Genomic DNA, 22139 nt, shown 5'->3' on the forward strand with positions numbered 1-22139 from the left:
CCTGGATCGAAGAGGTATACAGAAATCAAACATTGTAGGTCCTGTGTGTACTTCAGTTGGATATTTCTATTTCAACACGTTTACATTTGGTGAGATTTATTTCCTCCAGCATCTTTCTGACTTAGACAGTGTAGTGTTTATCTTCAAACACTGCGTTTGCAGATTTTAAGATGAAATATTATGTCACCTTAATGTAAAAAGACCCACCAATCAAAATACAAATCGCTGATAGAATCATCAGCAGCAGCTTCTCTAATATATATTTATAGGTTAATGTATGTGTACTGTAACAGTGCACCCAGCTTTACCAGGAGTCCTTTTACTGCTGACAGGAAAATATTTCAGCACCTTTTCCACACTAGTTCCCTGAATCAGAGTTACATCAAATGGTCCCAGCCACCATCTCCACACGTTCAATTCACTAATAAAAAGGTACTTTCCACCTCTGTGAACTGCAGAATTTCCTTTGTCTTCAGGTTGGGAGAGTAAATACTGATCAATTCACACTCGGTTCTGGGCTCTGGGGAAACTACTGAACTATACAGAAACACAAACAATGCACACTATTAATCATCTATTAAACCAGAGATTAGCTCTACTGTGCACTTCTGTTTGCTGCACTAATACAAAGTTCAGCACTATTTTTATTCACGCAGGCTGTGATAACACAAACCTGCGCAATCTTCACTACAGCTTCGGTTTCCCTGCGTCTAAATGAAGGTCTTCTTAATTTTACAGAAAATGAGTCTTCTGTGGTTGTGTGTGCAATTTTCCAAATGGAAACTCTCAATATAAAATAATTAGATTGATATTTTAGACCTTTCTCCTCAAACGGAGAGGAGCGCGGTATAAAAGGGAAGCCCGGGCGTTATTGATTGGTCCATCCTGTGGCTGCAGCGTGAGACCGTGCGCAGACCTCTTTCCAACATTGTGCGTCTATCGGTGGCACTAGTCTGACTCACTCCCTTTGAGACTATCAGTGTTATGGCACCCACTCATCTTCAGATCTTTGGACTTTTCGCAGTTTCTTATTAGTGACCGTGCGCCTCTAGGGGAATCATTTTACGCAGGAGCACCTACGGACACTAACAGTCTGTGAAGACTCGCCATCCTCCTGTTGCGCCATGAAGAACTCAAGCCTTCTGGTGGTCGACGCACAAAAGGCTGGCTCGGGAGACTTTCCTTTGCTGGACACGTTGAAGCAAGTTGTGCTTTCTCCAGAGGACGGAGTCATGGCTGGATTAGGAGTGGCCCGTGGTGCCATCTTTCTTGAAAGCAGTGCAGTCAGGACTGCCGCTGGAGCCGAGTTTATGGCTGCTGCTCAGACGGAATCCCCTCACCTGATGCCTGACTTTTGGGATTCCCCGCTCAGTCACGGAATCAATGTCTTTGTGGGACTTGTCCTTTGCTTCACCATGCTGGGGCTGGGCTGCACGGTGGATGTTAGCCAGCTTGGAGAACACATCCGCAGACCCATCGGGGTGCTGCTGGCTCTGGTGTGTCAGTTTGTTATCATGCCCTTGGTGGCCTTTCTGTTGGCTTTAGCCTTCTCTCTGGATGATGTGGCAGCGATGGCTGTTCTCCTCTGTGGCTGCTGTCCTGGAGGAAACCTGTCAAATATCATGTCTCTGCTGGTGCACGGAGAGATGAACCTCAGGTACATATACTAGGTAGTGCATGTAAAATTATCTGGTGTAATTGGTGTAAAGTAGGTCAACTTTACCAAAGTTTTGCGCGGCCAGTTCAAGTCAGTGAGATTTAGTGAAACTTCACTACGTCCAGTGAGCACATTTCTTCCGACACTACAGTAACAGGGCGGTTTTGCTGTCTCCTCTTCCAGCATCATCATGACCATATCGTCCACTCTGCTGGCGCTCGTCCTAATGCCGCTGTGTCTGTGGATCTACAGCCGGGCCTGGATCAACACACCTGTGGTCGACCTCATGCCCTTCGGTGCCATCATCCTGACGCTGTGCAGCACTCTCATCCCCATTGGTCTAGGAGTTGTGCTGAGGTACCGCTACACGCGTGTGGCCGACATAGTCTTAAAGGTAAATCAGAAGCGAGGTCACTTCTGCACTTAGTGAAGAAGCTGAATCAGTTACATTTTGTGTCACGTGAATCCTGAGTACTTCTGGCTAACGACCAATTTTGCGCAAAAGCGCACTGCGTAATTTTATAACGGGGGTCGTCACAAGTAAATGGGTGGGGCTAGAGGAGTGTGTGTGTGTGTGTGGGGAGGGGGGGGGGGGGGGGGGGGGGGTGACCGCAGGAACAGTGACATCAGATGCACTGTGACAGGAAGAGCTCCTCCCTACCAATTGTGATAAAAGCCACACCAGGGAGGGTCACATCACTTAGAACAGACAATACCTTCAGACAGCAGAGATGCGTTCAGTCAGTTTAATAGAAGTCTAAATCCCAAGGTCTCCTTACAGGGTGCAGTCTTGACAACATCTGTGGTGCTCACACAGGCCCCAGACACATCCTGCAGAGGAAACACAAAAACTAATAGGGTTCCCTCTTTAAGTAAACACAATCACTCTCTTCCTGTATTACTGTCTTTCCAGGTTTCCCTGTGGTCTCTGCTGGTCACTCTTATCATGCTGTTCATCTTGACTGGAGTAATGCTGGGACCAGAGCTCCTCTCCACCATCCCACCTTCTGTCTACATAGTGGCTATCCTGATGCCTCTGTGTGGCTACGCCGCAGGTTACGGCCTGGCCGTGCTCTTCGACCTGCCGCCCAACAGCCGCAGGTCGGTCTCTTTGGAGACAGGGTGCCAGAACGTGCAGCTGTGCACGGCCATCCTGAAGCTAGCCTTTCCCCCCCAGCTCATGGGAGGGATGTACATGTTCCCCCTGCTGTACGCCCTGTTCCAAGCAGCCGAGGCCGGCATCTTCATCGTGGCCTATAGGATGTACAGGAAGGAGGTCCTGCACAAACCAGATCCCATGGGGGGCGGCGAGGACACGGATATCACATATCAGAGGTTTAACGATGATGAGGAGTTTGACTCATCCTACGGTGCAGTGACAGTTAGCGACCCCAACACCATCATGCTGGACCCCTGTCCTCCGGATCCAACTCCTGTTTAATGTGTCGTATTAAAAAAAGAGAAAACAACAACCCTGCAGAATGAGACCTGCAGGGAAATCCTGAATATTGAATATGAGTTGACTGGTGAATAAAACAAGGTGCTTAATGTCAGAAGCTTTACTCCATTTAACCATGTGTCATTCCTGTGTAATGCAGTGATTAAAAAACAAACAGAAACTGAGTTTGGACACGTTGATTTTACACTCATCATGAATGACACAGGCTTTAAACTGTGTGTGTGTGTGTGTGTGTGTGTGTGTGTGTGTGTGTGTGAACACCTGTGCATACCTGACAACACACCTGGTCCTGATTGGGCCTAATGGCGAGCTCGCGCCGTCTCCTCTATTTAAAGGGCCACACCTGGCAGTCTGGGTTGCTTGAACAAAAATGGCGACGTACGGTGACGAACCAGTCGACAGCTATTTCTATTCCTCTTACAACCCCTACGCGGGCAGATACGCCAGGCCTAAAGAGGCCAGGTGGAAATATGACAATTACTTCTCCCATTACGGGGACACTTCGGACGCCTTCAACAACCAGCAGCGCGCCCAGCTCAAGTCCATCTTATCCCAGATCAACCCCAAACTCACCCCGAGGCTCAGGAAAGCGAACACCAAGGATGTGGCGGTGCAGGTCAACCCGAGGAGGGACGCCTCGGTGCAGTGCTCCATCGGCCCGCGGACGCTCCTGGCCATGAAGCGGGACTTCCGGCGCAAGAGGAGGCCGGAGCCCGTCACGTCGCCCGGGGGCAGCGGCAGCAGTAGTCCCAAGGCGGCGGTCGGCGTGCGGTACCCCCGCACCCTCGCCGTGTACTCCCCCATCGCCTACAGGAGCGTCACCTCCTTCTTGGTCGACGAGAACAACAACATACTGAAGGAAGTGTCCTGCGGCGAGGCGCAGACCGGAGAGCCGCCGGGCGAGCCGCCCGGGTCCGCCGGGAAGAAGGGCGACGACGACCAGGGTGGCGCGGAGGAGAAGCCGGCCAAGGTCGCAGAGCAGCGCAGACAGGCGAAGAGCGACAGACAGGCGAAGAGCGACAGACAGGTGAAGAGCGAGACCGCGCTGCCGACTGCCGAGGGGTCAGAGGGCAAGGCGCGCGTGCGGTTCCAGGTGAGTTGAGTCCCACACGCGCTCAGGTAGCCTCCTCAAACAGCGTGTGTAAAGTTGAGCGATTAGAGACCAGCTAGACTGGAACAGGTGCTGGATCACAGCACTGGAACCGGGTCTACACGCAATCAATGAGTCCCCTCAGTAAGAAATCAAGACAAACATGTAGTCTAAGTGTAAGACTGAGTTCAGGACAGTCTCCAAAACTGAACTTTAGTTTTAAACTACACGTCAATCATTAATGCAAGTTGTTTCACCGTCGGTGTGTCAATAATAGTGGTGTCAGAGGGTCACCTGACACCATGACTGAACTAGTTTATTCTGACTTTAGTGCTTAACATTTAATTTTTCACTTGGATTTGGGGTGATGAGCCTTTGTCACTAAACCATGATTAATTGTACTAAAAATTCAACTGAGCTGAAATCACACCTGGAGCAGTGTCCTTGTAGGACTGCACAAACACCCCACCCCCCACTGATTTGCTTTTGTCTATCAGTTTCTGGAGCAGAAATATGGATATTATCACTGCAGAGAATGCAATCTACGGTGGGAGAGTGCCTATGTGTGGTGCGTTCAGGGCACCAACAAGGTAAGCACTTAATTTGACTGCGCTAAATGGGGAGTCGGCAAGGTGAGTTAACTACTTCAGTATGAAGATGACTTGTCACTGTAATTAGTTTTTGTTCAGGATTTCTATTTAATTACATGCCGTTTGTGGCCAGAGTTTATATTATAACCTGAATGAGCCATGGCATGTTTCAGAGTAAACGGAAGGAGACACCTGCTCTAATCACAATGCGGTGTATTTTAGGTTTACTTCAAACAGTACTGTAGGAAATGTCAAAAGGACTTCAACCCATATCGTGTTGAGGACATCACATGTCACGTAAGCCCTTTCCTTTCTGCTGTCTGTTAACATGGCTGATGAACCACTACCCAACTAAAGTAACCTGCTTCCTCTCTTTAGACTTGCAACAAAGCACGTTGTTCCTGTGCAACAACACAACGCCACGTTGACCCCAAACGGCCCCACAGACAAGACTTGTGTGGCAGGTGCAAAGGCAAGAGGCTCTCCTGCGACAGCACTTTCAGCTTCAAATACATCATCTAAGGAGAATCTCAGCTGGAGTCTGGGGCTCTTTGGCAGATATGAAATAATGCATCTTTGTTCTGACCATTTGATGTTGAAAAAATAATTTCATGCCTGTTTTGTGTTGAAGTTAATAAGCGCCACACTTTACAAAGTAATAAATGATACTTTGCACTCGGTACTGTTTTGTGGTGCTTCAACCATGTAGAAAACTATGCTGCTGACTAGAAGGGAAGATGAATAAAGCTGGTAATACAAAGACTGGCTTTACTTTAACATTGATGTTGCTGCTATGCTAAATCAATCCTGTTGCACTTCCATGCATATGATCTTCACATTTAAACCACGTGATTAAGAACTTAACGGCAAACATTCTGTCAGATTAGATTCTTTATTCAGAGAAGGCTGGTATGTGAGTGAACAATTGGGGGGGTATAATGCACCTCTACATTAAAACCTCTTCCAGGTAAATATAAATTAAAAACAGCATTCAAATGTACCAGACAAGCAGTGGGCAAAGCTCTCTGAGGAATGAGTACAGTGACTGTTACAATGTGCCATGACAAGACTTCCAGAAAGCATTCAGATAACTGTTCATATCTTGCAGTCACAGCAGCAAGTAGGGCCATTCTGAAAGCATAGTGTGGTTTCAGCAATGTCCCCTCCAGAAAACCTGGTCAAAACATGGCAGAGGATGAGCACTACTTTGCAAAGTGATCAACCTACATGGACAAATAAACCTCCCAAGCAGAATCTACTGTATGTTGGGGTGCTTTGCAAAGAAAAAGATCACAGTGGAAAGAAGGAATGAATATGATGTGGCTTGGCTGGATTGGTGCAGTCCATCAGACGATGGAGGCTACATTAGATCTCCCATGCCACCGTTGTCAAAGTCAGACAGGTGGCTTGTCCCAAACGAGCCTCAGTCCCCTGTGCAGGACCACAACCATCAACCAATGCAGCCTTTGGGAAGTTCTTAAGTTTAAGTGACTGGATGAAAAAGGTGGAGCAGATTATTAATGACTCAAATCTGTTCTTGGCTTTCTCTCATCACATTAGCTTTATACATACATCCTATTCGGATGAACAGTGCATTACACAAAAGTACAAGGGAAAAATACTGGTTTTACACTATACATTTTCTAAAATATATACAGAGTAAAATAAGTTATGTTTCCATAATGAGTTGTAGCCAGTCTGCACTTGTGTGCAATTATATGCATTTTGTGTGAGCGTATACCAGAATATCCAATATATATCACACAGTCAAGAGTCTCTAAAGGCAGCTACTTATTTGGTTAAAGAGTGAGATTTGCGTGAAGACCTGTTGAAGGGGACTCTCCTCTCAAAGCAGATCAATAAACAGATATTTCTCTTTTTACACTCCCTGAAGGCAAACATGTCCCACGGGTTTACAATTACATGTTAAATATCCTAACATTTACAACCTAGGATGTTAGCTCTAATAAAAAATACATTTCTCAAAAAATATTCTTGCAGTGCTTTTCTCTTTCAAGCATGCATTTGAAAACTTTTTTTTTTAAACAAGGTTTTTCTGCATTTGATTATGAATCCTGATGGTGTGTCTCCTCACGCATGACACTTACTCTGGACTGTCTTGCATGCTTTAGTGCGGTCTCCCATACAGGGCCCTGAGGAGGCCACTGTTATGTACGACAGGCCTATCAGGTCAGAACCAGCAAAAAACAAAAAAACAAAAAAACAAAACAGAAAAACAACAAAACAACAACAAAAAAACCTACAAAAAGCTATCATCCCACCATGTCCTCCCTTAATCTCTCCCAGGCACACCAATACATGACTTATTGCAACTGAATTTTGCAAGTTGGCTTAGTCTGGGAAAAGATATTAGCTTTAAGCATTCATACATGTAACAATATATATTAAGAGTCACAGTTATTCCCACACATCCTTTAGCCCTTTAATGTGGAGTCTCTCGTCCTCCTCTGAAGCCCCTTGCTGTCTACCCTTTCTCTACAGCTGAAGTGAGGTCTGTGTAGAGCAGGGGGATTATTTTTGTCCAGTCTAGGCCTGTAGCCCGCAGTATATAGGCTCACAGTCCAGTGCTGACCAAGGTTGTGTGAGGCTGGCAGGACTGTGCCTGACTCAGAGCCTCACGGATCTGGAGGTTGAGCTCCATGAGGCGGCTGCTCGCCTGTGACAGGTCCCTGCTGGGGCCTACCACTGCCAAGCAACCTGTCTGGCCCAACGTCTGGTGACGGAAGTAGATATGCAGAAGAGTCTGGACTGCATTGTCTGTCTCGTTGCCAAAGATATCGTTGGGCCACAAAGACCTGAAGAAAAATTACAAAGTTTTTGTAATGATGCAGGTAAGATTTTACAGAACATAAGTTTTATACATTATACAGAACACATTCAACCTGCTTTCAATTAGTCTGTGAGTATAAACAGGGCTGTGCCTTAAGCTAATGTTAGCTACAGTGTGTGTGATTGACAACAGCCAAATATAGACTCCTTGTGACATCAAAATCATGTTTCTAGCATTTAACCTTCTGCACGTTTCACTAACAGTAGTGTTCATCATATTTTCAAGTGAGAACCTTAAAACCTATTTAAATTTGTTGGTGATTATTTACACGATTGATTAGTCTAAGATTAAATGGTAAAAGCTGGACTTAGTGGAATTTTGGCACTATGACTTGAAAAATGCTCCAATATGTTTTCGTCAGTGGACTAATTATTTTACCAACTTATCAAAACCAAGTTTAAATTGTGTCTTCATTTCTTTATGTCTGCTGAATAGTATCTTACCTAAAGACTTTGACCTGTGTGATGGCAGAGCTGAAGTCTCTGGCTCTCAGACTCTCAATCAGAGACTGGATGGCCGTCTCTGTGTTGGTCTGGGCAGTGTCTGACATACACACATCCTCCTGACAGTCATTTCCTGTTTCTGCCTCTTTCAAACAGCTCTCTAGGATAGTGAGTTCTTCAGACATGTTGGTTACCTTAGGAACAGGGAAATTAAATCATAAATGCAGCATACAACAGCAAATGTGCCAACTCTAAGACCAAGGAGGTCAGCAACATAAATTAACTGAATAAATATTACTGGAATAGTGTTATTCCATGTGGGAACGATCTAATTTAATTATGGCCTTTAGTCTGATTAAAGCTCTGCTGACATCCAGTATTGTTTTAGCAATGGATGTTTCATGTAATCTATATGTTAAGAAAAACAACCATAAACAAGAGAACCAGGACACAGATTGGAAACAAGGCATCCACAAAAAAATGCAATTTTAAAGTCTTTTGCCTGTTCTTGTTTCCCTGAAAAAGGACGTGAGACAGATGTAAGCTGTAAAAAGCTTTTCTGACGTGTTTTCAACATGTCATTTAACAAAGTGTTTAGTCTCACCTCTGCCTCTCTCTTCATGGTGTCCACCTTGCTGATGAGCTTGCAGTAGGCCTGGAAAAGCAGCAGCAGCTGAAAGTGCAACTTATAGAGCCTGCGACACAACTCCAACTCCTACAGAGACAGAAATACAAGTAAAATGTATGTGCCAGCGTATATGTTTCTGGGCTGCACTGAAATTACACTGATGATCATATGATTAGACAGATGGGTATCCTGGGTTAGAGACATGGGAGTAGATGAAGGGGTTAACACGGCCTAGAGCAGTGCCACTTTGTCTGGGCCATGGAGCAAGAGGTGAGTCGACTAGCACTAAAATTAGAAATTAGAATTTCCATTAGAAAAATATCTAATCACCACCTCGTCTGACCCCCCTATGAGGGACGCTAACTAGATGCCCGAACCAACTTAAATGGGTAATTTATTAAAAGCAAAGACTAATCCAGGACAACAATGGATGAGAAAAACATGGTCATCTGAACAGCTACTGGAATAAAACAATAAAAACATGCAAAATCAAATGAATCTATAACTGACAAAAATGTAATCTCTCAAAGACTCTCCTATTAATAACCCAGGGCAGCACAGCTCTCTTAAATCATTGGTAACTCTACACAGAGCATGTTTCTTCATCTACTTCCAGACAGAATCAGCGTGCAGCACAAAGCTGTTAAGATGCTCATTATCCAGCAAGAGACAAAAACAGGCGTACATTATGATTGGCTGGATGAGGCAGCTGAGCTGAGGTTTCATGATCGATCAAGGCGGAAACAGAGATACAGAAGTGGGAGAACTGTGTAGGCAGGACAGTCTATGTCAACAGCGCAGGTATGTACAGACAGATGTGATGGTGTTTTGTCGGGATGTCATGATTATTAGATTCTATAATATGAGAACCACTTACTGCTAGATTTTCCATTTGCTAAGCAAAAGGGTGAGCAGGTCACACACACAAAAAAACAACAAACAAAACAGAAGGAGAGAAAGACCAAGAATTAGTGAGCTTTAACATCACAGCTGAGACACAGTGACCTGGTGGGCATGGAGCTGTGCTTTATCATCTTCCATTGAAACAGATCAGAGAAGGCTCATCGCCAACAAGCTCACTTTAGCACTAGCAAAAACCTTTACACTGAGCTTGTATGATGAAGTAGAAAAGAGATGTGGTAAAGTAGAGTCTACAGAGAGAAGAATGAAACTGGAGCAAAAGACTTCTTAATGCGTTGCCTTTAAGACTAAAATAACATCTGTTTTAAGCTAAGACAGCACTTCTCTGTTGGGAACTGTGAGCATGCTTTCCACAGATCTGTGCAAGGAGCTCAAGCTAAGTTAAAGTGGCAACAATCCTACGATGTGGAGTGACAGACCATGCAAAAAGCAACCTGGGATAACTGAGGTCTATTTGACTCAGCTATCTCTATGGTATGCATGCCAAACAAATAAGAGAGACAGACAGCTATAAAACTCTCCTTTAAAGTCCAACTGAAATTTGACATAGTCAAATATAATTATTTTTAAATGTATTCTTACAAGTTTGCTTTTTATCAAATGTATTTGGGACAATATAAGAAATGGCCCTTTTTCTATTTGCAAACTGGAATTTGACTGACAGCAGCTTGCAGGCTTAGCTTCAGCTGGGGATCAAGAGATGAAGTAAGTGCTGCAAAATGTTCACATTTACACGGTGTTTAAGGTGCTGCAGCTGGGCAACTAATTAACTACATAGCCTGAAAACTGATGTTAGTGCACTCTTCCCTGGTGAATGTTTGGTTGCTTGCTCTAAAAGCTACACAGTGCAGGACAAAATGATTGTCTGTTCATGTTTGTAAATCAGACAAGGAGGACAGTCAGTTACTTGACAGAGTCTGTGGCTCTTTTGCTGTGTAGCGAGTCGCAGTCTGGCTCAGCGTGACCACCTGCTAATGATGGAACTCTGACATCACTGCTTTTAATCTAAGGTTGCTTTCACACCTACAGGCTTTAGTTTGATTAAATTTAACTATTCTACTAAATTAAATTCAACTCAAGTTCTTTTTCCCTCTTGTTGCAGTTCATTTGGTCTGGTAGGAACACGGTACACGCACTCGAGTGTGCACCAAAACACCCACACCAAGACCCCCAGAAAGAGCTGGTCTCGATCCGAATCACTTAGTGAACTCTGGTGCGGTCCTCCTGGTGAGAACTTGTGCCGAACCAAAACGAGGCCAAACGCTATGAATCGAATGATTTGAGGGTTTTGGGTAGAGTGTAGATTTCCATGTGTTTTGTTTGTCCACCAAAAAAATGCAGTTTGATTAATCGAGGACAAACGTGGAGATGTGAGGAGGTGAAGTGTCTCACAGACACCAGGTCTGATTACTATGCAGGCGAAGTAATGTAATAAACAATAATCAACGGGATGACCAATCTGCGTTAAGATTCATAGTGAAATCATCTCCCACAACAGTCCACAACACTTTTCCTTCTTCCTGTATTTACTTTTTCTGTTCCCGCGGCAGACAATCTGACCAATAAGCGGGGAGGACATTCTTGCATAGTTTGAAGTGACTTGTTTTGGTACGCTTGGATTTTTTTTTTTGTGTGAAACGAAACTAAACCGAGGAGAAATTGCTACAAGTTTACAAACTCATCAGCTGATTTGGACCAAAGAAAACGAATGTAAGGTGAGAAAGCACCCTAAGACTAGACTGGCTGTTCTCCACTGATGTAAATGGAGGTTTTAAAGTATATTTATGAAAACATAGGGGAAATTCTCATGAAATAATTCATGAAAATACAAAGGATACAACCCTACCGTTTGGTTTCTGAATTTTACCTCAAATGAAAACACAGATCATGTGGTTATTCCCACAGCATGCACAGTAGCAGCAGAAACAACATTACATGAAAATAACATCATTTCAGTTGGACTGTCAAGGCAGAAACAAAACATCTGCACTTAATCAATTCTTCATGGCCGATTTCCAAAACTCATATTTATCAACACAAATGACAAAAAACGTTCTCAGCCATCAAACAAGGAAGTCCATTCCTACCTGTGCATGAGTATTGGGCCGCTCGTTACTGTCTTTGTCCCCAAATGTTTTCCTGCAGTTTTCCAGCCACTGCAAGATGGAGAGGATATGCATGATTGAGAGACAAGACAGAATGAAGAAAGAAAAAAAAACCATCCAGATTAGGGATAGGAATACAAGAACTTTTGAATATATTCATCTACATTTGTGTGTGTACATGTACTGTAATAAAATCTGGTCAGGAATGAGATTTAATAAGAGTGTTGTGCTTAGCAAATTAAAGGTGGCCTGTTCCAGAGTGCAATATAGTATCTAGTCCTCCAGGGACGATTGCTGTCTCATTCAATTAGCACTCCTGCATCCCAGAACCCTCTGCAATCTCATCTCTTCTTCCTATTCCCCTCCCCCTACGTCCCACCACTCACAGCTTCTCCTGTGTGGCCTTCTATAACTGATTTAGGAGTGCTGGGGGATATTTTTATCCCTACAGCAGGGAATGTTACTAGTGATGCAGACACTAAAGACAGCTAAATGTACTCATACACAATGCACAATGTCTGCCTTGCTGATGAGACAGACTGGGGATTATCCTGTGCAGCATTAGCTATTTGTCTTTATGTCCTGGTTTTCCATGGTTTTCGGTGGCATAGGACAATTAATACGTTTCTAAACTCATGCCTCTAAAGATGAACAGCGTGTCCTGAGGGAAAAGCTTCAAAGAGAATGTGAAAGTGCAAAAAATGTTGTGTCTTACATGCTCTGCTGCTTCTCTCTTGGCATTGTAGGTATCCAGATGTTCCTGCAACTCCAGCACACTAAACTTCAGAGTCTCCAACAGCCCACAAGAGACCAGCTACAACAGCAAGACAGGACACCACATACATTAACTCACCACTCTTTACAGACACACTACAATAATAAAATATCTACAGCACGACACACATACATATTACGGAATATGCATAACATCACTGTTCAAATTAGTGCAGACAAAAATGCAGAGCAGCCTCACCGTCTCTGCATCCAGCAGCACAGTTGGGCACTGGGAGCAAGACGTCATGACTTCCAGGGAGCTGAGAAACTGATTACCCATTCTCTGGAGCCTTTCTCCGAGAAAGCAAACAGATGCATGTGTAATGGAACCAAATTTCCTCTGAATGCTCTATATCAGACAAAGAAATGGAAAGAAAAAAAAAATGTTAAAAGCACTGGAAAACAGAACTGATCAATACTAAAAAGGCAACAAATATATCCAGAAAAAACATTTAGTAGGCATTTACCTGAAAGAGTCGGGAGAACACGTGGAACGTGTAAACAGCAGAGGAGCCATCTGTATCTGACAACATCTGGTTGACATGGCAACGCCAAGCATCTTCCTCATTGTCATAGGCAACAGGCTGGAATGCTGCCAGAATGGCAGAGAGGAAGGGCGAAGGGGGCGGAGAGGCCTGAATCTCTGGGAAGCAGTCTGCGTCACCTTCATCTTGACTGAAACACATACGGGGGCCAATAAGCTACAATCCGACATGTTTTACACTCCCTCAGTCTTTACTGAAGGACAAATGTAAACACACACGCTTGTCATCACTCATTGCAAGTAAACAACCTCACATTGCTGTCTCTGCCTCCCTCGCTGCAGACTCTGCTGCAGTATATTGAGGGATATAATCTACTGCAGTGCTCTAGCACAATAACAACATGAGCACTGGCATTTTAGCATCATGCAAACATCTCTTTTCTATCTTGCACACACATAAAGAGCAGATACTCACAGGCCTGTAGGACCAAACAACCTGAAGAAGCAGACAGAATATAAGAATCTAAAGCCTGCGCTGCCAAGCGCTGCAGCGGACACAGTCTCTGTTCTCATCATCACCTCAACTATCGCTTCTCTTTCCCTTACTCTCTCTCCCCTCGTCGGCAGAACGACTGTGCTGCAACTGCTAACAGCACTAGTGTACTGCGCTCACATCCCACACAGAACTGCAGAGAGCTCTATACAAGCCAGGCACACGCACACCAACACATACGCGCTCTTCTGCAAAATAGAGCCAGCTGCCAGCCTCATAGTGGTAAAATGTTTGAGCTGTTTATATCATGGCATCTCCTACTTAGGCAAATTTTCATACACGATGATCAGCAGGTCTCAGACAATCACTCACGGTACAACATACTTAAATACCAATTACATGTAGGTAGAAAAGCGCTTTATAAGTGAAGACCATTTACCATATCAATCATGTTTGACTAATAGTGAAAGACCTTGAGCATAGTCATATATGCTAGTAAGAGGCTAAATGAGTGCCTCTGTATGTTTTGCCTCTTCATATTTTTGAGGGTAGCTTAAAACTGTGACTTCACAACAGTCCTCTAACCAGAATTGGCCCACCTTGAGGAGGGAATGTTGCAAAGTGGACTTGAGCCAGCCTACGATGGCTCACCTTCACAGTCTGAGCCTGCATTAGAGCCATGCCAAGAAAAAAAACAAAAACAAAAAAAAACCCATACCACCACCCAAAAAGTATTCATATCAGAGAAGTTGAACTAGCTATATAAAGTAATCCATACATCTTCTTAACTTGTAAAAACACAGGTATCACCAACCCCTTTTTTAGGTTATCTTTTTATTTTGTTATTTGAACCGTATCCTGTCCAGCAGCATAGCATGCAACATGGAGAAATGGGTGCCTTGTTGTACTGGGCAGTTGTGCTTTTTCAAGTCAAGTATATGTTTTTAATCCAGGTGTAATTAGGGTGTAGTATACTTCTTCATATGCTTTAAGAGATGTGTTCCTCATTGGACAATTTGTTTTGTTTTGAAACCCACATAATTTTCCTTTCAGTAGAAATGGGTCTAGGTTCTTAAGGGATAAGCAGCATAAAAACTAAACTATTCATCCATATTCATATTCATTAATTTACTTTATTGAAGATAGGATTCTTTAATCACAGCAAAAACAGTGGAAGTGACCATGTAAAATCGTGTAGTGTCATTTCCAAAACAACACAATAACTGTTAAAGAGAATTGTTTTAACAAAGTAAATATTTTTAAATTAATCTATAATTGTGGTCCACACAAGGAACGAGGGGTAGAACCCTGTTCCACTCTGCTTCTCCAGAGTTTACAGCATTGGACGAGAAATATCTTATATAGTCTTGACTCTGGTTCTGGCCTAATTCCACCTCAAGACAGCTATGCCTCCTCATATGAGTTATAAGCTTATGAAAAGGGAAGAGTCTCAAGAATAGTTTGCCAGAAGGCATGTTGGAGGCCCTAAAGTGAACTGAAAAAACATTCTGTGGATGGATGAGACCAAAGACACTGGCCTAGACACTGCCATAATCTCAACACTGCAGGTTATCCCCACTGTGAGGCATGGTGGTGGCAGCATCATGCTGTGGGGATGGTTCTCTGATGTAGTCTGCAAGGGAATTGCGACTTGGAGTAATTCTCTTGCTGGAAAATAAATCTCCCCATGTATACAGCTAAAGCTAAAAACTATTTAAAACAACAATGTTCAATGTTAATTTTCTGGAATGACCCAGACTTATAAAAGAGTTTGTGGCTGAACTTAAGAAGAGCTGTTCACATCTGGCAGAGCTTGAGCAGTTTTGCAAAGAAGAGTGGGGAAAAGCTGAAGTGTCCTGATGTGCAAAGTGGTTTGAGATCTGTTCATACAAACTCAACGCTGTAATTGTGTTTACTTAAATACTGACTTGTGTGGGGTGAATGCTTATGCGACCAGTTATTGTCCGTTTCATATTTCCAATTAATTTAGATCAGTTGCTTTTAAGAGTGTTCCTGATTCAAATTAAAATTCTCATCCACTTACCTGGACATGCCAGAGAAGTCAGCCTCCTCCTCCTCACAACGCTCATCTAGTTCCTTCAGGGCTTGTGTCACATCTTCCTCCCACACAGAGCCACAGGTGCTGTCTGGATCTGGATCTGGATCTGGCTTTGTCTCAGGTGGCAAGTCCAACGAAAGAGACAAAACTGTTTGGGCTTCCTCCTCACAGAGGAACCCTGGTGGAGCATCTATGGCCGGTGGGGGAGGGGGGGCTGGATCCAGTTCTTCTTGAGGGTCCTGGGTCTCATGGGGGTCCTGAGTGTCTTGAGAATCTGGGGGATCCTGAGAGTCTGTGAGGTCACACAGCTCTGGTGGGTCAGCTGGAAGAGGCGGGGCGCTGCAAAACCCTGTGTCCTCACTTACACTGCTGCTCAGCTCATCTGCTGCAGTCATGCTTACAGCATCCTGTAACACAACCAGAAGGAGGTGCTCAGGAGCAGCTTGGCAGGTGATACCACATACAGCGTGTTGTAACTTTTTTAAATAACAGTTATTAAATAACTTAGTTGTCATGAAAACAGCTCAGCTTAAAGTAAAGGGGGGGATGTAAATTTACTGCTTAACCCTTATTGCAGTTTGAATTAACACTGCAATAGGCAACACAAGCAATTGTACAAGGAAACCTTTTAAGTCAGCACTTTCTATTGCTCATACCACTCTATAAAATAACCTAATAACTCCTCCTGGAATTAAAGTAAAGTAATCAATAAACAGGAGCCAATGCCAATCTATAACTGAAATGCCAGTATGTGCATATTACATCTGAATCGACTGATTTAGCACCAGGATTCCATAACTAAACATGAATTGTGGACAGTATTCAATAATAAGCATCAATTCTCCAAAAATCATCAACTGTACAGCTAGAGTCCACCGTACATTTACCTTTAATGGCATTACCAGCAAACCAGCCACATTGTCTGACTCAGACAAGACAGGAAACTCCAAACTAATTCCATACGTAACCATGTTGATGTGTAACCATGTAAAGCAAGTAAATGGAGGAGGGAGATGTTGGTAGATGGCACAGGAGCTCTAATTAAGCTTGCTTGTCTTTTCCTGTCTTGTTTTTGTGTTTAAAAGTCTAATGCATTAAGAAAGCTGCATGTGGCAGACAGCCAGTACATCACAGAGACAGCAGCTTTATTACAGAAAGCTTTTAGAAGTGGTCATGGCCATCTTGGAGTGAATGAGTAAGAGTATTGATGGTTTTATCTAGGGCTCATTACACTAAGAGCTAGGATTGTGATGGGGGAGATGTCCTTGGGATGATATTGAGGCCATTCCCTAGCTCGAGTTCCTAGAAAGTTACATTCTGTTCTATATATAGAACACTGTAATTGAAGAGTAGGAAAACCAACATATTGTGTGTGTTTGTGTGTGTGTATGTATATATATATATATATATATATATATATATATATATATATATATATATATATATATATATATATATATATATATATATATATATATATATATATATATGTACGCACATATATGAGCGAAGACTATTCCTATTGAAGAAGATAATATAATAAAAGTTAATCATTGTTAGGGTAAGTTTTATTTTTAGTAGTAGATATCAAAGCTGCTCATCACAAGAAAGGCTAAGTTATGTTAATACTGTAGCAAACAGAAGGGGTTAAATTGGCTAAAGCACCACAAGTTTTCATTAACTTTTATGTTAACACTACTTGTAATGGACTCATACTCACAGATGCATCTGCCGAAGATAAAGGAGCTGGTGTCCATTTCACAAGTTTTTAATGGAGGATTTAGTTGGAATGGTCAGTTGCTGTGTTATTGGATGTGAGCAGTAACAGCTGACCTGAGGTGAGCCTTTGTTTTCATCTCTCCCCAAATCATACAAGCAAGCCCCACACATAGCTATTAGGGGAGCAAGCGGTAGCCTTTAGCAACCTCACCCAGAGCAAAGCAACAAAGCAAGTGGCAGCAAAATGAGTCAGAAGCAGCATAAGCAGCACACAATGTCTTAACCTAACAGCCGGCAGACATTATATGCGCAGTACTTTTACCCCATCCAAAACTCCCTGATGATAGCTGAACCTCTGCCTCAATAAAAGACAAGCCAACAAGTACAGCAGAAGCAGGTAAGAGTTGAACAGAAAGAAAAACATACGCTAGAAAGCACCCGTGCACCACAGTTTATTGCTATTCTTGATTGATCGCACCTCAGGCAGCTGGCTGCTGGTGCTGTCTGAGTGGGCAATCTCCAAAATGGGACTGTCCAGTCGAGGAAGTGAGGGTACAGATGGTAGGATACTTGCATCTTCAGTCAGCACACTGCTAGAAGATTCTTGAGACTGCTGCAAAGAGTCCACATGGTTGGAAGCGGTGTCATCTGTAGCAGAGTCACTGTTGAGCTGGAGAAGAAAAAACATAAGGATCAGCCTTTATTACAAATACAGTAAGAGCTAAGGCTGTCACTATGTCAGCGTATTCATTGAACTCTTATCTACATTAGAAAATGGCCCTGAATCCTGAAGCAAGTCAGTGGTATCCAGCTACATGTGGGCTGAGATTAGCCAGTAACACCAAGGTGGTATTAAACTGTATTAGATCGCCATAGTAACCTATACTGCATCACTAATGTGTTCCTGAGCAGGTTAACTTCAGAAAATCTGATCAAAACAGCCACTGAACCCTCTAAACCCTCTGTTGTTTTTTAAAAGATAAAATAATCCATATACTGAGATATTTCCCACATTTATAATGTCTCTTCTCTGAAAGCAGAAACAGTCTGACAATAATATAACTATTTTAGCTGCATCACATATACAAAGTACTTTCATCAAACAAAAGTGCTCAAACAAGTAATTTAATAAGAATCTCATATTAATCCTGGAGCTATTTACAGTAGTATATATTTTTAGTCTTACTAAAATCTTTGTAAATTAGTTTGTGTTCTATTGACACAGTTTAGCTAGAAGAATACCAATTTTCCTTCTCACCATAAACGAAAATGACCATACCCTTCATCATTTGTCATATTATGATATATTAAGCACTTAATCCATAATTCTGCCTCTTTTGATGAAAAAGGCTAATTTAGCAATAGAGGCCACTTCATTACAGCCCAGTAAAGGCAGATGACTCCAAATGAGTCAGACTAAGTTGAACTTGTTTTGTTGTAGATGGCCCTGATGACCAAAATGGCCACTTACATCCTTATTTGCTTTTAATCTTGCTGAATTACCATAACACTGAATAAAATGTAAACTTCACCAGCTGGGATTTTACTCTGGGAGGACAGACATCTAAACAGAAAAACAATATTTTAGTTGCTCAAAACACAGAGGTTGTATTGTCAGTAAGCCTGCACCTACAGAACTCCAATAATCAACCAATAATCTGAGATGCTCCTTCAAATTATGTCATCTGCAGAAATCTTTTAGCAAGAAACTGATATTTTAATATAAGGACACTAGGGACACTTAAGTTTAATACCATAGGAAGCAACATGATTATCAATGAAGTTGTCATTTAATCTAGACATTACTAAGGCTTTACACTATTAATACTAAAGATTTTTAGTCTTAGTTTTTGTGTCAAGCAGAGCCTTTTTAGTCTTTTTAGTCTACCATTCCAACAGTGCAGCTATTTAAAATAGTATCAGGAAAAACAGTAAGATCATGCTAATACCAATAAAATCAAAATATTTAATATACTAAACTTCTAAATTCAGTTTAAATCATATGAATGCTGCATGCTCATTTTCCTTGTGTTAATATATTACTGTATGACCACAAACAGCTTTGGGAAAAATGTTCATTAGAGGCAAAAGCTCATTCTCTCACCGTGCACTACCAAGATGAAGAGCAGAAGAAGAAAGAAAGAAAACATTTCCATTAGACTGACACAAAGCATTTATATTAATGGAATTATTATTAGCAGCTTTAGATAATACTTTGCTTTGCAGGACAAATCATAAGAAAGATAAGTTAGTGATAAGTAGCCAAACTGTTGAAAATGCAAAGGAATATGCTACCACTCTGTTGCTTTTTGCTCTTGTGAACAAAACTATCAATTTATTTATTTAATGACTTACCTTGACCCAAAGTGAATTTACCATTCTATGAATTTAGCTAGTGTACTTACCTACTATAAAAGATAAAAAAAAAAAAAAAACAGTCATAGGTAGAGGGATTAGGGTGAAGTGAAAAGGGGGTATCTACTACCAGCAAAGAAGCAAGCATCTAGCCCCCTGTTCATACTGGCAGCAGGTCCAGCTCAGTATACTGGTGCACACATACGCACACACACGCACACCATGCCAGCGGGCTGTGTGTAGCATGGTGGGTTGGGGGGACCCTGATTGGGGTGGGACTTACAAGGCCAGAGCGGGTGAGAATCTGGCTAGCGCTCAGTACCTCCTCCTCAGATGATTCATCCGTGTCCTCGTGGTTGGTAAGGCTTGGTGTGCTGCCTGTGAACTGGCATTCCTGCAAAGACGGTGTGTCCCCTTTATCCATGCTCTCCAGGGAGCGACGACGCACCCCCCAGTTGAAGTTGTCCATGCTCTCGCCCTACATCACAACCACACAAACAGCAATGAGCCACGGTGCACACATCACTAGGGTTTCTGTTGCAATTCTTTATACAACAAACACAGCACAAGACAAACACATACTGCACATTAACATTTCACAACTTAAATAATGATTGGGTGATGATCTCACATTTTCCATTTATCCACAATATTGGATGGCATATGATGCAATGGCAACTACCAAAGTAAAGTGTACACAAGCAGCGGCAATAGTTTCAAATCAAAGAGTACTATAACACTATTTGATGGCAACACAGGGAGACACCAGAACACAGCAGAAAATGGCATCTCTACGAAGTTTTTCAGCCCACAGACTTACCTGCAACTCCTTGTGGCAAGAGAAGAGAAGGAACATGTGTTAGTAGACTTAAGACAGTTAAAAAACACGGATGTTTTCCTACCATATGAGTCAGGACAAATAAGAAGTAAAGTGGACGAACAAGACATAAACATTAATAATCAGTAACAACACAAGAAAATATAGTGTGATAAAGAGTAGTAATGAAAAGGGACAGAACTAACTATTCCAGTTGATTTGAAAACCAATATATTTAAGACGATTCATGAAAATACTTACACTGTCCACCTACTATTTTTGTTTACTGTAAATTCTCACCTCAGCATCCTCCAACTCCACATCTAAGAAGTCAAAGTCCTTGAAGACACCAAACTGCTGCTCACTGCCTGTATCTTCTCCCTGCATCTCCTCCTCTCTTACTACCTCCTCCACTGTAGGTATGAGACTGGTCTGCTGGTCTGCTGAGTCCAGATCCTCACTGGATGAGAATACAACCTTCAGAGGAAAAAAAAAAAAAAAAAAGGAAGTGGAGACTTTGTCGTCAATAAATTACAATTTCCTTATCTGCAAAAAACAATTCCTCAAATCAAATGACAACATTATAACAAAAGTAGTATTCTTTAACATTGATTTTACAGAGACCTTTTCTGATGCTTTAGAGTAGGAGAGGAGTCTTACGGATGGATTTTTGGGAATGCCAGACTCTGGGCCACAAAGAGAGAGGACATTCATCAACCTCTCTCTGGTTCTTCTCTGTAACAATAATTAAACAAACAAAATGACAAAACCTTAGAATATGAACAATTTATGACGTACACTATCAGTAGTACAGCAGTACAACAACACCAGGCCCATGCTGTAAGAAAGATGTAGAGAGAATATAATATTAAAATCAAAACATCCATCCAGTTGTTACATAACCAGTTTTTCTGGCTGTATTGGTTTTTTTGAGCACATTTCTGATCCAAACAAACACATATAAAGCTGGTTTAAAGCTGGTACCTGAGAGAGTTGGGGCCTCTTCCAGCTTACTGGCACCAGACCATTAGAGTTGGAGCCGGATGATGTGGACGAGGTACTCCTAGTTACAGCAATCACCTGTGGCTTTCCATTTCTGCCTGCTGCAGTACGCTGATCGCCATATTTATGCCCTATGATTGGTGTCTGCAAAGTCAAAAAACACTAGTTAGCAACACAATACTGCAGAATATGGTGCATAAAAGTGATAGTAAGATAATTGTAGTAAGGACACTTACTTCTGAGATGTCAAAGTGAAAATCTAGAGTCTTGCCAGGTAGCTCCTTAGAAGAATTGTTGAATATACGAGTAAAGGCAATTTCGGGAGAGCCACATGATTCTGTGCTATAAGAGCGCTGCACATCATCTGGAACAACGAGGCTGGCTGAGCGAGACACCACCAGCTTCAGAATGTTTTGAGCCTCCTTCCAATGTTGGCTCTGTATAACATAAACAGAGATACAATGATTTGATTGTAAGACAGGCTGTGTAGGTGTTGATGGACATATTTTCCCTCAGAAAGCTAAATAATCTCCAACTCATAATAACTATAGACTTTGCACAGTTTTCTACAATGTATATCTGTGTTGCAACAAAGGGAGCTTAAAGATGCCAAAAAGGTATAACTCACAGTGCACATACACTGGTATGTCAGTACAAACACAATGCCTTCTACAAAAAGCAACATTAGTTGT

At 42.4% G+C, this 22139-nt stretch overlaps 3 protein-coding genes across 15 annotated transcripts in view; 2 read left to right on the plus strand and 1 right to left on the minus strand.

The window, feature by feature from the left end:
• Positions 1–791: 791 nt before the first annotated feature.
• Positions 792–3230, plus strand: slc10a4 (solute carrier family 10 member 4). The gene is made up of 3 exons (XM_026345047.1): positions 792–1657; positions 1841–2051; positions 2571–3230. Exons 1-3 carry the CDS (start codon positions 1125–1127, stop codon positions 3096–3098), a joined length of 1272 nt encoding a protein of 423 aa, XP_026200832.1. The 5' UTR covers positions 792–1124; the 3' UTR covers positions 3099–3230.
• A 208-nt stretch (positions 3231–3438) lies between these two features.
• On the plus strand, positions 3439–5476 carry zar1 (zygote arrest 1). Its single transcript, XM_026345049.1, has 4 exons — positions 3439–4209; positions 4704–4796; positions 5019–5093; positions 5175–5476. The coding sequence occupies exons 1-4, from the start codon at positions 3487–3489 to the stop codon at positions 5316–5318; spliced, it is 1035 nt and encodes a 344-aa protein (XP_026200834.1). The 5' UTR covers positions 3439–3486; the 3' UTR covers positions 5319–5476.
• Positions 5477–5674: 198 nt separating this feature from the next.
• Positions 5675–22139, minus strand: part of fryl (furry homolog, like) — a 62362-nt gene continuing 45897 nt past the window's right edge. For 6 of the 13 annotated variants that reach the window (XM_026345043.1, XM_026345042.1, XM_026345040.1 and 3 more), the window contains 15 exons: positions 21684–21884; positions 21430–21591; positions 21070–21180; positions 20746–20922; positions 19912–20106; positions 17752–17943; positions 15540–15961; positions 12986–13193; positions 12718–12867; positions 12460–12558; positions 11727–11795; positions 9596–9613; positions 8695–8805; positions 8091–8284; positions 5675–7612 (listed from right to left, as the gene is read on the minus strand). In XM_026345043.1, coding sequence (XP_026200828.1) covers positions 7372–7612; positions 8091–8284; positions 8695–8805; positions 9596–9613; positions 11727–11795; positions 12460–12558; positions 12718–12867; positions 12986–13193; positions 15540–15961; positions 17752–17943; positions 19912–20106; positions 20746–20922; positions 21070–21180; positions 21430–21591; positions 21684–21884 — 2550 coding nt within the window. In that variant the 3' untranslated portion in view covers positions 5675–7371. The remainder of the gene's footprint in view (positions 7613–8090; positions 8285–8694; positions 8806–9595; positions 9614–11726; positions 11796–12459; positions 12559–12717; positions 12868–12985; positions 13194–15539; positions 15962–17751; positions 17944–19911; positions 20107–20745; positions 20923–21069; positions 21181–21429; positions 21592–21683; positions 21885–22139) is intronic. The other 7 variants (XM_026345044.1, XM_026345046.1, XM_026345035.1 and 4 more) reach the window with 4 other exon arrangements.

This window comes from Anabas testudineus, chromosome 4 (assembly GCF_900324465.2).
Source record: "Anabas testudineus chromosome 4, fAnaTes1.2, whole genome shotgun sequence".
NCBI lineage: Eukaryota > Metazoa > Chordata > Actinopteri > Anabantiformes > Anabantidae > Anabas > Anabas testudineus.

Coding starts and splice junctions, on each gene's coding strand:
- slc10a4 (XM_026345047.1), top strand. CDS start 1,125: ATGAAGAACTCAAGCCTTCTGGTGGTCGACGCACAAAAGGCTGGCTCG. Junction 1,658..1,840: donor CACGGAGAGATGAACCTCAG/GTACATATACTA, acceptor CTCCTCTTCCAG/CATCATCATGACCATATCGT. Junction 2,052..2,570: donor TGGCCGACATAGTCTTAAAG/GTAAATCAGAAG, acceptor CTGTCTTTCCAG/GTTTCCCTGTGGTCTCTGCT.
- zar1 (XM_026345049.1), top strand. CDS start 3,487: ATGGCGACGTACGGTGACGAACCAGTCGACAGCTATTTCTATTCCTCT. Junction 4,797..5,018: donor GCGTTCAGGGCACCAACAAG/GTAAGCACTTAA, acceptor GGTGTATTTTAG/GTTTACTTCAAACAGTACTG. Junction 5,094..5,174: donor TTGAGGACATCACATGTCAC/GTAAGCCCTTTC, acceptor TCCTCTCTTTAG/ACTTGCAACAAAGCACGTTG.